Below are 15,508 nucleotides of genomic sequence, written 5' to 3'. Positions count from 1 at the left end.
ATTTCTATCAAGAGCGAGGCCAAAACAGGAAAAATCACAGTTTTATCAGAAGTTTTAAACTGGGGGAAAAGTCATCCAAGTTTATCCTTTAATGTGTATTTAATATATATTTTACTCAAACCTTGATTTTCCTTCTAAACCTAGCCAAATAGCTTTTAATGATTTTAATGACTTTTGTTGGTTTTTGTCTTCCTCACATTGAAAATGATTGCTAAAGTGCATCAACACTAACATTAGAAACATTACATTATAAAAAGACAAGAAGGAGCTTCTGGCCAGGCCTGGGGTCAGCTGAGAGTCAGAACTGGTTGCAGTGGAAGACAGACAAACAATTTATATGTGGACGTTGCTTAAAATATACAGACTTGGCATATTGACTATACTAAGTGGGCGATCCAAAACTGAAACTATGATTTATTATTCTTTAATAAATATCAGTGCACTGGGTCTGCACAATAAATAAGAAGGGTTTTTTGTAGTTGCAGGAGGCACTGAAACAGAAGCGCTCTTGCTCTTCGTATGCATAGCCTGTGTGCATTGCTATGTATACATGCACTGTATACGTATCTATGCTCTCATGCGTTGGCCAGCATTGGTTGTCATGGTTATCTGGCTATACTCTAGTTACCCAGCTTGGCCACTATGAAGCTGGTGCTAATATCCCAGCATCCATTGCACATGTTTTTCTTTCAGGGTGTATGCCACATCAAAGTCTATGTTCAAACAGCCACATATTTACTCCTTCACACTGGTTTCTCCTTTCTCCTCTAATTTCACCTCCATCCATCTGCCTCACGCTTTCACTCTCTCTTCCTTCTGCTTACCAGTGCTCCCCCTTCCACCCCCCACTGGTCTAATATTTTCTCTCCCTCTCTTTTCTCTCTGCTCCTCTTGGTTTCATTATCGCTTAAGCCCACCCTTTTAGGAATATAGTTAGAGATGCTGCTTTGTAAAGCTGCCCATTACTGATTTTATTGTTTGCGGGGTTCAACATGGAGACTACCAGAAAATGAGTGAAAGTGATTAGTGTACACAGGAACAGATACGGCAGTGTCTTAGTATGAATGTGCATCAAATCCACGCTCAGCTTTTCTAAGCGAGTATTCATTGCATAAAATCTGATTTGTGAAACATTAATATTGCTTATGGGCTTGAATTGGTTTTGTGAAAACACATTACACTTTTAAACCTCGTTAATCTCTGCAAATGCACACAGGGTTTGTGTGTGTGTGTGTGTGTGTGTGTGTGTGTGTGTGTGTGTGTGTGTGTGTGTGTGTGTGTGTGTGTGTGTGCGCGCGCGTCCCTCGTGTAATAGAGATGTGAGGCACAGCCAGAAATGAGTGAGACTACTTTTTTTTTCATTAAGGCTACAGTTTGCATAAAAATGCTGATATTTACTGACATTTCCTGGGGTTTGCTGATGTGGACATTTCACAGGGGTGGGAACGCTGTCGATGAAATCTCTTTAACTGTCTACTGGGCTTAAACCACTGTGAAAATAACATTAATAATAACAATAAAACTACAAACACTAACCTGGCTAAATGCAGCAGATATGAAATGTGAGCCAATATGTTAGAGTCGAAAATCTAATAATGACATCATGCCCAACGACAGCTCGAGTAAAGTGGATGAAGCAGAGCTATTCCTTTTCTGTCTTTCAGAAACAGATGCTCTCACTTTGCACTTTTCTGTCCTCTCCCTCCTCGCGCTGATGCTACCGAGCTGCGAATGACCTCAGACTCCCGTGGCGCCATCAGGGAGCACGGCCAGGCTGTGACAGTGACACGCTCCAGCCCAATAAAGCTGCTGGTCCACCAGCCTGGACCAGGCCAAGGTCAAAGCTGCTTAGTGGGGCAAAACTCTGGCTCTGAGTCCCATAAAGCTGCACTGATCAGAGCTGTTAGCAGAGGAATTGTCAAATGTATCACACACGAGATTATAACGACATCTCAAGCTGTGCATGCAAAGATTGATGATGGATGAGAGAGGCAAAGATCATAAGGAGAGCTTGAAGATTATTTTCTATTTCTTTTCATGTATGTCACAAAGCATCAGGTCTCAGATCTTGCACGCCCGAGTGCAATAGCTCCGTCCGAGCACAATTACATCTCAACAAGACAAAGAGGAGGAAAGCTGTTGCACGTCTGAGCATGCGTCTGTGAGCGCGACGGCAGGCGTCGACTGTGGATGTGCAACAAGCCACCCTGAGCACTTTCAGCTGCGATTGGAGAGGAGAGAGTAGCAAAAAAGAAAAAGAGAGCAGCGCAAAGGAAGAGAACAAAAGAAGCCACAGAGGCGCCCGATAAGAAGGCGATAGATTCCTGGATGGCAAATGCAGCACAACTGTGGCACTGTCCAAACTTGGCAATCTCCTTCATAGGCTGTCAATGCCCTCTGCTTCTCCAAGGAGCCTGACACTTTTCTGCACAGCTAGCAAACACATTAGCATGCAGCCCCATCCCCCTGCAAGGGCAATGAGCCACTCACAGCAGCACTCATCATACACAGAAAGCGTTTCATATGCAGCAGCAGCAGCAGCAGCAGCAGCTGGGGGTCTGGTGAAAGATGCAATCATGATGCTGTAAGTAAAATTTGCATGGAAAAAGCAATTAGAGGTATCAGCCTCGGATGACTCCATCGTTTACCAGTGAGTGATGGATCTGATCTACTGATGGATGCCATCCTAAACACCGCCCCCACCACCATGCATTGGATGCCTACCTGACTTTGAACTCAGTGAGCTGTGGCTGTGCCCCCGGTTCAGCACAGTATATCTGAGGGAAGTAAAATCGGTGAGACTGAAGGTTGATATCCATGGTGTCCGCGGACAGCAGGTGCACACAGGTCAACCCTGTTCAGTGACTCCAGAAACTGAAAACAAATGTCTGTCTGTTGCCTCAGTTGCTTTTTTTCCCTTCCTTTGTCTCCCCTGAAATCCCGTCGCTGATACTTCCGCTAGAGGTTGGAGTTCAGCGGGAGCATTCTAGTCACCTTCTCCCCGAATAGTCGCAGAGCTACAGAAGGCTACCACCAGGAAGGCATCTCCCTCCTCTTTACCTCCTCTGGCAGACTGAACGTTCAATCAGCTCTCCTGCCCAGCACCAGATAGGCACACTAACCTATTTCCCCACTGCCAGTGTACAGTCAGCAACTGTGAGCTCTAGAACAAAGATGACTCGTGTAAAAGATACAGGCTCCCGGCAGGTCAACAGAAAAAAATGTCACTTTTGGTCATCAAATCATCCTTTGGCAGCAGGTAAAGAAGTAAAAATCGGTAAAAATAAAGGTGAAATTGAAGCATTTGGTGGGAAAAAAGGTGTTTTCAATATGAGGGCACTCCTCAGCGTACAGAGAAGACTGAATGGGAGATGAGAGTCCTTTGGTTTTTTACGCTTCAGACACAGAGGAAAGGCGGGGTGGGGGGTGAGCAAGATGGAGATAGAGAGAGATTCCCGGTGCTGTGAGGCGTTGCCCTCACGCTGCCTCTCCTCTCTGTGTCTCATTGGATTACCTCCTCCCTCTCCATACTCCCTCCCCACACCCCACCTTCCCTCCTCCTCTTCTCTCCATCACTCCCCTTCTCCCCTCCCAGCTGTGAGAAGAGCAGTGGGCTGCCAGCCCCGGAGGCTGCTGGTCCTGCCCCTCCTCCTCCTCCTCACCATGCAGCTCTCCTCCGCCAGCCGCCGGATTGGCCGAGACGAGGATGCGTAAGTCCGCATGGAGGGAGAGAACGAGAACGAGGGGGGAAAAAAAGAGGAGGAGCAACAGATTTTAATTCATCTGATGGCTCCCATCTTTTCTCGCAGATGATCTGAGGTGGAGTGCCAGGCTTGGGTGGGGCTTCGGATACAACAACATACGAAATGTGGACACACAAATTCGAGCATGCGAGGCCCCATGTTTGCCTCTTTAATGTCCCGTGCTCCATTTATCTCAGCACATATAGATTACAAGCAAAGTACAGTAAGCGGCGTGCAGCCACAAACTAATCTCCTGGCTGGGTGGGTGAGTTCAACATCAATAAATCCCTGCCACATTTACTGTGCATCCTCTGACATGCCACAAAAATAGACACACCCGTGGTCTCTTTCTAGTACAGTTCAACCTGCACACACCACCCACATCTGTCCTGCTGTGTTTTGCCAGCAGGCAATTTCATTGATTGAACTGGCTGTAGAACTGCTGGATGCCGACGGCACCGGAAAATCACAGTTTAGGGCCTGCTGAAAGTGCCATTTGGCTAGAAATCGTCATGCCAATGAAATTTCAGCCATGTCCTTTTATTACTTGTTTGATAATAATTTCATATTTGTTAGTTTATGAGAAAAAAATATTACCTTAAGTTAGAAGCAAATGTCTGCTTGCAGTGAGTTGCATCAAACAGCCTTCTTCAAACTTCTGTTGCCTCTATGAAATCATGAGTTTTGGTGTTTGTGATACATTATCATTTGGTAAAAATGTACAGGAATTTGTTTCTTTTACTGTTGCACCGATGTGAAAGGTGGGGGTAAGGTGTATTTTGAGTGGAGTGGTCGTCAAAGGAAGCAAGCAGGCAACAAGAGGGCAAAAAAACCTGAAAGGGGTGATTTTTTTCTATTATAACTCAATAAATTAAATGACATTGACCCTTTAAGTTATGCACTACTTTAGCGTGGATTTAGAGGTGATGTTCACTCTTGTTCAACGCTGGCATTTATTTAAAGATTTCTTTTTTAGCTGCTCAGTTTCTCTGTTAGTAACACTTTTCTTTAAGCTGCATTTTTGCTAATAAACATCAGCATACCATTTAATCTTGCAACAAGTAATAAATGCAACTTGTTAACCAAGCTAGCTGTCTGAGTCTTGGGTTAGCTGACAGCTACCTAAACCTAGTTCAGATATGGCCACTAAATTTGAGGCTTTAAAATTATGTTCCAATACGTTGCCTGTGTCTTTTATATTTAGTCTGTATTTGGCTTTGAAGCCTTTGTAAGGAGGAGGCTGGGGTGTATTAATGGGTCATGAAATTAACTGACTTTTACGTGTTAGTTTCTCCTTTCAAACCAAAAGTCAATCTTTTTAATCATGACTATTACACAAATCCATAAAACTGTTTTTACTGTTTTTAATTTTAGCCCTTTATTTCTAACCCAAGCTTACCCCTAAGTCTTTCTCATGCAGAAACTGAATGGAGGAGTTGAATATGTACACGAACCTCTTAACTTTCAATAGATCCCTATATGGAATAATGCACCACAGTACTGGGCCCAGAAATTGTAAGTAAAGTAAGTAAGTAAAATTTATTTATATAGCACATTTCACAGATAAAAATCACAAAGTGCTTTACAGTAAGATCAGACATACAAGTTAAAATTAATTAAATTAGTTAAAAGCCCGTTTGTATAAAAATGTCTTCAGCTGCTTTTTAAAGGAGTCAGTAGAGTCTAGACAGCATAAAGACAACGGCAGAGAGTTCCATAGCCTAGGTGCCAGTGCCTGAAAAGCCCGATCCCCACGTGTTTTAAATCTAGTACGTGGGACCACCAGTAGCCTCTGACCTGAAGACCTAAGTGCTCGGGATGAAGCATGAGGTTTCAGCAGGTCAGAGATATACTGGGGAGCTTCACCATGCAGAGCTCTAAAAGTTACAACTAAAATTTTAAAATGAACCCTAAAATTTACAGGCAACCAATGAAGAGAAGCCAAAACTGGAGTAATGTGTGACCTCTTGTTTATACCAGTTAAAAGTCTTGCCGCTGCATTCTGTACAGACTGAAGGCGATCCAGAGCTGATTTGTTAAGACACGTAAAAAGAAAATTGTGTTTCTGTTTAAAGCTGTTAGAAGCTAAAATAAAAGTGGATTTGTGTTTTTTCATTTAAATTCACTTTTTACACAATTTCCTCAAGTGCATCTGCTTTTCATTGTCGTGTGCATTATACCAGCAATAATTCCCAAAAACTCATTAAAACAAGAGAAAAGCCCATCGTGGGTTTTTTCTTTTCAACACAATGGCAGCATTATTTTCTGAAAGCAACTCCCAGTAGCTGAATATGAGACTAACTCACTACAGTGGCTAGTGTCAAATCAATAAAGGACATTATATTGCAATTGAGTCGCAGCACACCATCTGCACCATCATTTTTATCTTACAATCTTACTGTGACTCACTGAGAGCACAGGCAGAGGAAGAGACTGAAGCAAACAGACACTCTCTTGTTTGCAATAAAGCATTCGTGTGAATCTTTTTCTTTTCTTTGAAATGGCAGCAGTAGATGGCTGAATAGTGACTCCAGTTGAAGTCATTCATTGTTTTCTTTTCTTTATAAAGCAATCATATTCTGCTTATCAAAAATACAGGAGGAGGTTGGGTTAAAAAAAAACAATTTGGTGGAGAGCAAAGAGGAGGAGACAGACGGAGAGAGGGAGCGAGAGAGTCAAATGCCTGGGTGAAAGGGAGGGAGGGAGAGCCAGGATAGCAAGGGTGAAAGGACAACCAGTCAGCACTTACACTGTACAGTCTTGTCATACACCCCCCACCAAACCCCACCGTCATCCTGTTAGGTGGGTGAATGAGTGAGTGAGTGTGTGAGCAAGTGAGTGAGACAGCGAACAATAGAGTGCGATAAAGCGAGGTTTAAGTCCTGGCAACCTGATTTTTAGCATCCAGCAGGAGGTTTGGCCTTCAGTGTAACACATAGCATGACTGTGTGCGTGTGTGTGTGAGCATGCATGTGTGTGGCACAGCGAGAGAGGGGGAGGGAGGGAGGGAGGGAGAGAGTGTAATTGAGCTTTGTGGTAAAACCGATGACCTAAAGTAAAGCAATGCTGGAGAAAGAACAAAAGGATAAAGAACATACTTTGTTCCACTGTAGATGATCAGTAACCCAAGTGGAATGATAATGATGAAGTATAAACATGTTTCAAATCAAACTCTGCAATATGTTTGTTATTAAACTATTCAAGCTTAATAATATCTTTGCTGTGGCACTCCAACTTGCGGTCAGTTGAAATTATGCTATATCCTGTTTCCTGTTTTACTTTGTTGGTGCTTGAAACACGTCTGCAACATTATCGTGTCCACCTGGCAAAATGACTCACTGGGCATAATTCAAAAAAGCGGAAACCTTTGTATTCAGCTCACAGGTTACACTTTAGATCAGGACATCAACATAAATAAAATAAAAAGAGAGAGAAACCATGAAATCTCATTAGACCTTTACAAATGGGTTTTTAAAGCATAGATCAATAAAAAAGATTAGAGTACTCACAGACTGTATGTAAGAGATATCCAACTATTAGGGCGGTTCGATATAATACTCCTTGTAGCATAAGATGGCGCATTGTCTTGCATGAAGATGGTTGTGTTGCAGAAGGCACAGTTCTGTTCATTCTACCATGGAAGAAAGTGGACAGTCAGAAACTCCACATACTTTGCAGAGGTCACTGTCACACCTTCAGGGACCCTAAAGGGGCCGACCAGCTCTCTCCCCGTGATTCCAGCTCAAAACATGACTCCACCACCTCCTTGCTGACGTTGCAGCCCTGTTGAGACATGGTGGCTGTCCACCAACCATCCACCACTGCATTTATCTGGACCATCCAGGGTTGCAATGCACTCATCAGCGAACAGGACTGTTTGAAAATTAGTCTTCTTGTAGTTCTGGGCTTGTGAGCATTGGTTAGGGGTGGCCAAATATAAGGTTTATGCACAACTGCAAGTCTCTGGAGAATCCTACACCTTGAGGTTCGCAGAGCTCCAGAGGCACCAGCAGCTTCCAATATCTGTTTGCTGCTTTGTAATGGCCTTTTAGCAGCTGCTCTCTTAATCTGATGTATTTGTCTGGCAGAAACCTTCCTCATTGTGCCTTTACCTGCACGAACCCATGTGTGCTCTGACTCAGCCACAAATCTCCTACATTATGGTGATCACGCTTAAGTTTTCGTGAAATGTCTAAGGTTTTCATTACGTGTCCAATGCACTCAACTATTTCACGCTTTTCAGGAACGGAGAGATCATTTTTCTTTCCTATATTGCTTGAAAATGGTGGTCTGCTTAATAATGTGGAACATCCTTCTTTAGTAGTTTTTCCTTTAATTGGGCTCACCTGGCAAACTAATGATCACAGGTGTCCGAGATAGATTTCAATCATCCAAAGAGCCCTGAGACACAATTCCATCCATGGGTTTAATTGAAAAACAACTTATTTAATCTTTATGACACTTAAACACAATTTGCATAATAATTTGGAGCGCGGTGTAAATGTAAATAAAATTTAAATGAATGATGCAATGTGACTTTGAATGCAAATTTAAAGTATTTTTATATTTTATTCTCATATCATTTACAGTGTGCATGTTTTTTCCCCATCCAGTCACATTATATTCTGTAAAATCCAATCTAATTTCTTGCTTCCGTCATCCCATCAGCACCCACCTGTGTGCAGTCACGCTATTCGACCCGCAGCAAGGTGGAGAAAGAAAAGGGATTAAACGAGTGTGAGCGGTGTGACAGAGACGACGTTAAACGGCTCTTTGACGTTTCCTGTGCTCTCAGTCGATTTCATCCTCTCAGGCCCGGGGATTGAATCTTTTTTTTTAGCTGCAAACAAATACTCACACGTGCACCAGCAGCGTGAGCACGACGTCTGACTCATATGAGCTGCACATTTTAATTCTAATTACACCGCACACCAATGGGAGATGGCAGAGGAGACACGGAGGGCGGGCGGGGAGTGATTTCCCTCTCATTCACAAAGATCCCACTCTTAAACACACACGCCCGTCTGTGCAGATCAGCCTTCCCACTCTGCCTCTTGACGCCTCCGTGTGCATCATTGTGACTCATAAACAGCACTACTGTCACCTAAAATGAAAATGTTATTATTCACACTCAGACACATGACCACACACCTGACTCTGGAGGCATCGTAATGTGCAACATCATTCTCCATTTTGAGCTGTGCGTGTCATACTGCATTTAGACAAATGGGGTTATTACAGCAGCATTCAGCACAGACATCATTACACAACCTGTTAGCACCAGCATCTCCAACATATGAAGATATACAAGCCACTAAGAGTTCATCCATTTACCCTAACCAAGGAGACAAACAAAGCACAACAGCAGCTGAGCTGTGACTAAATGGTGCACTGATAGCAAGCAATAAAAGCATCATTGCTTGCAGCTTTTAGTAGGAAGTTAACTCTTAATTTACATGCTACAAAATTACATTGCCTTTGTTAGTTTAAAATAACTGATGCCTGAATTGTGGTCTGTGGCCTTTTTCCAGTCCTTAAAGTAAAACATTCTTGTATTGCAGAGAGGTGGGTGACACAAAGAACAGAACAAAACTAAATGTGTGTCCCATAGTTTGCATACCAAGACTTACACCAACATTCCTCTTCACCCTCTACACCACAGACTTCAGCCACTGCACAGAGACCTGCCATCTTCAGAAGTTTTCTGATGACTCTGCGGTGGTTGGATGCATCAGCAGGGATGATGAGACAGAGTACCGGGCTGTGGTCGACTCCTTTGTCACGTGGTGTGAGCAGAATCATCTGCAGCTCAACGTGGCAAAGACCAAGGAACTGATCGTGGACTTCAGGAAGACCAGGAAACACTTGACCCCTGTTTCAATCCAGGGGGTCAGTGTTGACATTGTGGAGGACTATAAATACCTTGGAGTACACATTGACAATAAACTGGACTGGGCTAAAAACACCACAGCACTTTACAGGAAGGGCCAGAGTCGTCTCTATTTTTTGAGGCGACTGAGGTCCTTCAACATCTGCCAGAAAATGCTGAGGATTTTCTATGAGTCTGTGGTGGCCAGTGCGATCCTCTATGCTGTTGCATGCTGGGGGAGCAGGCTGAGGGTCGCAGATGCCAACAGACTTAATAAACTGATCCGTAAGGCCAGCAATGTTGTGGGGATGGAGCTGGACTCCCTCAAGGTGGTGTCGGAGAGGCGGATGCTGTCCAAGATAAAGACAATGTTGGATAACACCTCCCACCCACTCCATGACATGTTGGTCAGTCACAGGAGCTCGTTCAGTGAGAGACTGAGATTACCGAAAAGCACCACTGAACGACACAGGAAATCATTCCTGCCTGTGGCCATCTCCCTGTACAACGCATCCACTTAACACACTGTTTGCTGCTACAACTACACGTTTCTTTTCCAAATATTTATTTATAAGTGACTTATGTATGTATGTATGTATATATATGTATATATTGTACTATTCTTAGTTAGCGTATTGTCTGTCTTGTCTTAATGTTGGTTTAAAATGGAGCACTGTAACAAAAAATAATTTCCCCCAGGGATCAATAAAGTATTCTGATTCTGATTCTGATTCTGATTAAACCAAAGCTACAATCTTTTCCTGTGCCATGCACTATGAATCATTAAAAAAGTGGATCATGTTGCATACAAACATTTCACAGTGAAAAGAAAGTACAAGACACATCCCCCTCAGCCTCCTAGTACAGGGACCTATGGTGTAAATTTGAAAATCCGAGGTGATTTTCAGAAACATTGACCTTTAACTTTGACCTTGAGCTCAAGGTCACTGAGATTCGAAATTGTCAAAGATTTTCAGTCGATGCTCCCATGCTGTGAATTCCAAAATCCTACGTCGCTTCGTTCTCGAGTTATCACATTCACAAACTTGAGTGTCCACACCGCCTGCCCACCCTGCTGCGTAACAGCAATACCCCATCAGCCTTTTACAGCTCTGCAGATTTGCATCCAAGGATTGCGTAATCCTTAAAATGCTATAATATTAAGTATTAAACTTTATATTTGTATTGGAAAAAAATCAATCCACTGACACAATCCAAAAGCAGTTGGTTATATGATTTTTCCCAACAAGCTTTAGGTTTTGCAATGACTTGTGCAAAAACAATGCAGGATTGAATTCAATTCCGTTTTATTTTTATAGCAACAATTCACAATAAAAGTTACATCAAGACTAAAAGTATGTATGTATGTAGGCTCCAAATAAGACCAACGCACAACCATGCACAATGCAGTGTGGAGCTGGAAAACCTTGAGTCCTCACATGGATCTCCTCCACCACAGATCAAAAACTGCTCAGCAGTGCCTCAAGGAACACAGTAAAGAACTGAACATATTGAGTTGGTCTCCAAACTCCAATCTGCTTAATTCCACTCAATTCAACTCAATTTTATTTGCACAGCGCCAAATCACAACAACAGTCACCTCAGGGGGCTTTATATTGCAAGGTAGACCCTACAATTGTAATGCATCCAATAGCACACAGAGTCCAAAAGATCCATTGCTAATGTCTCAGTGCCACTATATTTAAATTTATATATATGATCATGGTTTTTAGACATTATTTTTAGCCATTTTCAGCCATGAACTGCAGCCTTGAACTTTTGTCGACATTACCCGACAGAGGTGCGCATGAGAAGGCCAGTACAGACTTGGACAGTCATCAAAGCTGACAAGACCCTAGTACAAAGCCCACGTGATGCTCCAGTGTGAGAACAGCACAGGTAACAAGGGAATTCACAACCAGCAGTTTGCACATCGCGTGTTCTGCCTCCAGCACGCAGCTAAACCAAACTGAGCATTTCAGGCAGTGAGGGTGCAAATGATGGGAACTGTCTGCTGCTGTATGCTACCTCTGGACAAACTGATTCTTCTGATGTTCTGCTGAGCTCATGCATGAAGAAGACTTAACTTTCTGCTGTTTGGAGTTCAGCACAGCAGCAGCAGTCCTTTCTGCTCATGAGTTTGATGTGAGCTGTGCAACTGAACCAAATGACATCATTTCCAAATATGAGGGAAACTGGTTGATAATTATCTATGACTGCTCCAAAGAGTGACCCCTCACATACGCACTGCTTCCTGACCCATGGCTCATATGAAAATATTATTTAAGCAGCTTTAACTAATCAGCGCTTTGTCTTTAATGATTCACACAAGATTATTTTTTAGGGAGCACATGTGTGTTCCTACCGAAGTGTGGGAACATAAGATGACTAAACTTGCAACATGTCTGGAACAAAAGGTGAAAATGCCACAGTTTTAACACTGGACCAACAACAAATGTGTCATCAAGAACGCACACCTGTAACAGCTTCAAAGCACACAGCTGTGAGATCTGGGAGCAATGGACCGAGGGGGAAATTTGACCTCCACTGGTGTGTATCACTCCCTGGAACAGCGGGGCATAAACCATGACATTTCCATGATTTATTTTAGCTCAGACACTCGCAGCACCGACTGTGGGTGTAGAATGGAAATGTGCTTTGTTTTCTCCCAAAAGTAGCCTCTCATACGGTACATTTGCATTACCTTGACATAGAGAGATAAACTCAGTATAACCCTGTTTGTCCTTGTCATGCATCAATTCAGCTCACTATTAATGCTAGTATTCATATGGGTCACACGCATACCACCAACTGATCCTGTCAATACACATCAGGCCACGAATCAGATTAATAGGGTCTACACTTCACTTTCAGACCATAATGAAAAACCATCCACTCAAATGGAGGCAGTGGTGATGACGACAGGCTGCAATGGGCAGGCTCAGGTCACAGGCTAGACCGCACATCAACTGTATGTGCTCTTTAACATGTAGTTAACGGGCACACAAAGCTTACTGGAGACCTTTTTAAAAGGTAATAATAGCTCTGAGTAATGTGTAGTAACATGAAGTGAAGCAAAACAAAAACAGGTCCTTAAAGCTTCTCAGTTACTGAGGCTCGAATGATTAAGACTAGAAAAATAACGGTGATCAGTATAGTCAAATGACCTATTATTGGACTTTTCTTGCTATTCATTACAGTATCTCTAAGGCGCCAGCAGAGGGCTTCACATACCTTATCTTTGAAGGAATAACACTGAAAATCCTAAACTATTCATAGCATTCAGCTGCAGAAAACAAAGCGAAGCAGCAAATCATGCTAAAAAAAAAACTGAGCAACTCAGTCAAGCGTAGTCCCGTTTTAAAGGTTCACAATACGAGTGTTCAGAAAGGAAAGGAAGTGATTTAATACAAGAAAAAACAGGTTGCTGCATTTGTGAAGGACAGCAAATTAATCAAAAAGATGGATGGGAGGGTGAAGAAGAAAAAAGAAGAGAAATAACCGACTTCCAGAAGGGGAAACAAGCCAGGAATCAACCCTTTAGCCCACAATTCCAGAAAACAAGTGCCAAGCAAGGCTTTACTGTCTCCTCCAGAGATCAGCACCTTCCCCCTTTCTGCAGTTGGAGATAACTAAAACTAGTGTGGCTAATCATAACAAATGAAGAGCAAATACAGTGGTACAAGCATTGGATTCCTTCATTAATCTCTTGTGTTTATAGCCAGGGTTCTCGATGTGCAGGCCGAATTGTGCCAATAGAGCACAGAGGGAGACCAGGGGACCTTTGCCATTTGGTTGTATCTCTTGTGTTCTTACCATCATGCCTTACAGCCAGTGTCGAGAAATCTCACCATTAAAAATGACAGTTACCAACAAAAATGTTCTAAACATAACTACTACAACCACTATTAAAATATGCCTGATGTGTGCATGTGCCAGTTCCTTAAAACCTGGCTTAAAAAATAGGCGGATGCAGGGACTATAATACGAATTCTCCAAAATACTGCAGTTTGCCTCATTATAGAAAAATACTGGATGAAAAACTGCAGCCCACAGGAGCTCACTGAGATCAATGCTCATTAGATCACAGCACAAAACAACTGTGGGTGTCCTACTGACATTCGCAGCACAGCAGCACAGAGAAGACACAAACGCGAGCGACTCGGACGCTCGGACCAAAGGACCTCTCGGTCATGATGAGCAGAAACAACATGCCCGCTCCATCGCGCTTGCAGATTTAAAGCCACGCAGTCATTTAAGGAGAAAGATAAATGAAGTCCACACAGTGATCAGGCGAGACGCAGGAACCACAGCAAACTCTGCTGAAGCAGAGGCTTGTGAACCATAGTCTGTGTTGCCACCTACAGAGCACCTCCACAAAGCACACAATCTGTCCTCCTAAATCACAGCTGTATGTTTAACTGGCTGTTTAAGTGACAGCAGAGTGTTACACATAGTTTGGACTCGTGCTGGTAAAGTTTGGATAATGTGATCACAGTGTGCACAGCTTTTTTTTGTGTGAAAAACGACAAAAAAGTAAGTTTGCCTAGTGTACAATGCAAACTTTCACAGGAAGCGGTTGATACGTATGTGTTAACAAAATAAAAGCTGTTTTATTATCACCACAGAACAGGAATAATTTATTTACAGCCTCACATTGACCTTGGATCACATGCACACACAGACACACACAGTAATACCTTTATCAGGACACTACACTGAGTTACATTTTCTGAGTTACTGACAGCTACTACTGCTTAACACTAATCCTACCCCCTAAACCTGGGTTTAAGTGTGCCAGGTTTGCTATTCCTTATTTCTGCCATATATACACTGGTGCCCAGACTCTGGAACTCTCTCCCTTTGAGCTTGAGATCTGTGGACTCGGTGGTCTCTTTTAAAAATTGTTGACTTTTTTGTCGACTTATGTTGACTCTCCATATTACTGTGAAGCACTTTGGTGTCCCTTTGGATTTTTAAATGTGCTATATAAATAAAATTGTATTGTATTGTATTGTATTGTAAAAAACAGCTAAAAACTTATCTTTTTAAACTTGCTTTTGGTTCATTTTTGTTTTTATGTTTTACCTTCTGTGAAGCACTTTGTGATTTTTATCTTGAAAGGTTCTATACAAATAAATTTTACTTACTTTCAACGGTGGATGTTCACATGACACAAGCACGCAGTTTCAAAAAGGAAGGTCAGAGTATGTGCAAGTGTTTCCTGAGCCAAAATCTCAGGTTTCAGAGCACCCCAAAAGCCTAAAAGCAGACATTGAGTCCCCATCCACACGTTCCACCTTCTGTTTGTGATGGGGAGCTAATCAGAGGAAAGCTGGTTCAAAGCAGGGATGTTATACTCATTTTACATCATAGGACACATGATGTTGGAGTCCTTCTGTTCCCCATTCCTTATATTTGACATTCCTGGCTTAAAGGGAGGTTGCCCTAAATGCTCCCTGTATCTCTCATGAAATGGACTGAGGGGCCTCACTATAGTGAAATAAGTATGAATTATTTTAAACCGGAATCAAGAAAAGACAGACTAGTAGAGCCCAAGAATATGAATGTTGAGCTGTCGAGCAACAACAGGACCCCTTTATTGATTTATACTATGGGGAGGTTTGCAGGGAATAGGTAGTGCTGGCATCCCTCTACATATCAGTTATTTTTCATCCTCTGATTGTCTCACAAGACATTCCCTGAAAAAGGCGCTTGCTGTGCTGGAATTAGAGCCTGGGACTAACTACGAGGAACACATGAGTGTATAATTTGGGAGTAGGTCTGGAAGTTGAGGCATCCCAGAGCTCGTATTTCGCTTCACAACGAAATACCCCATATATATTCATGCAGTGTAACCTCTGGACGCCTTGCATTTATCAAAGCACACAGGATC

The 15,508-nt window shown here is 42.7% G+C and overlaps 1 protein-coding gene across 4 annotated transcripts in view; it reads right to left on the bottom strand.

Moving 5' to 3' along the window:
• evlb (Enah/Vasp-like b) overlaps positions 1-15,508 on the bottom strand; it is a 53,595-nt gene that overhangs the window by 36,782 nt on the left and 1,305 nt on the right. For 3 of the 4 annotated variants that reach the window (XM_085381871.1, XM_085381874.1, XM_085381872.1), the window contains exon 1: positions 2,725-3,463. The exons of the other annotated variant lie outside the window; for it this stretch is intronic. In XM_085381871.1, the coding sequence (XP_085237997.1) occupies positions 2,725-2,819 (95 nt within the window). In that variant the 5' untranslated portion in view covers positions 2,820-3,463. Of the gene's footprint in view, positions 1-2,724; positions 3,464-15,508 lie in introns of those variants that run through there. 4 annotated transcript variants of the gene reach the window in all.

This window comes from Rhamphochromis longiceps, linkage group LG15 (genome assembly GCF_057381845.1).
Source record: "Rhamphochromis longiceps isolate RC_006_pf linkage group LG15, R_longiceps_female_GT1.1, whole genome shotgun sequence".
NCBI lineage: Eukaryota > Metazoa > Chordata > Actinopteri > Cichliformes > Cichlidae > Rhamphochromis > Rhamphochromis longiceps.
Note: the sequence above shows the minus strand (reverse complement) of the source record. Positions and strands in the feature narration are given on the sequence as shown.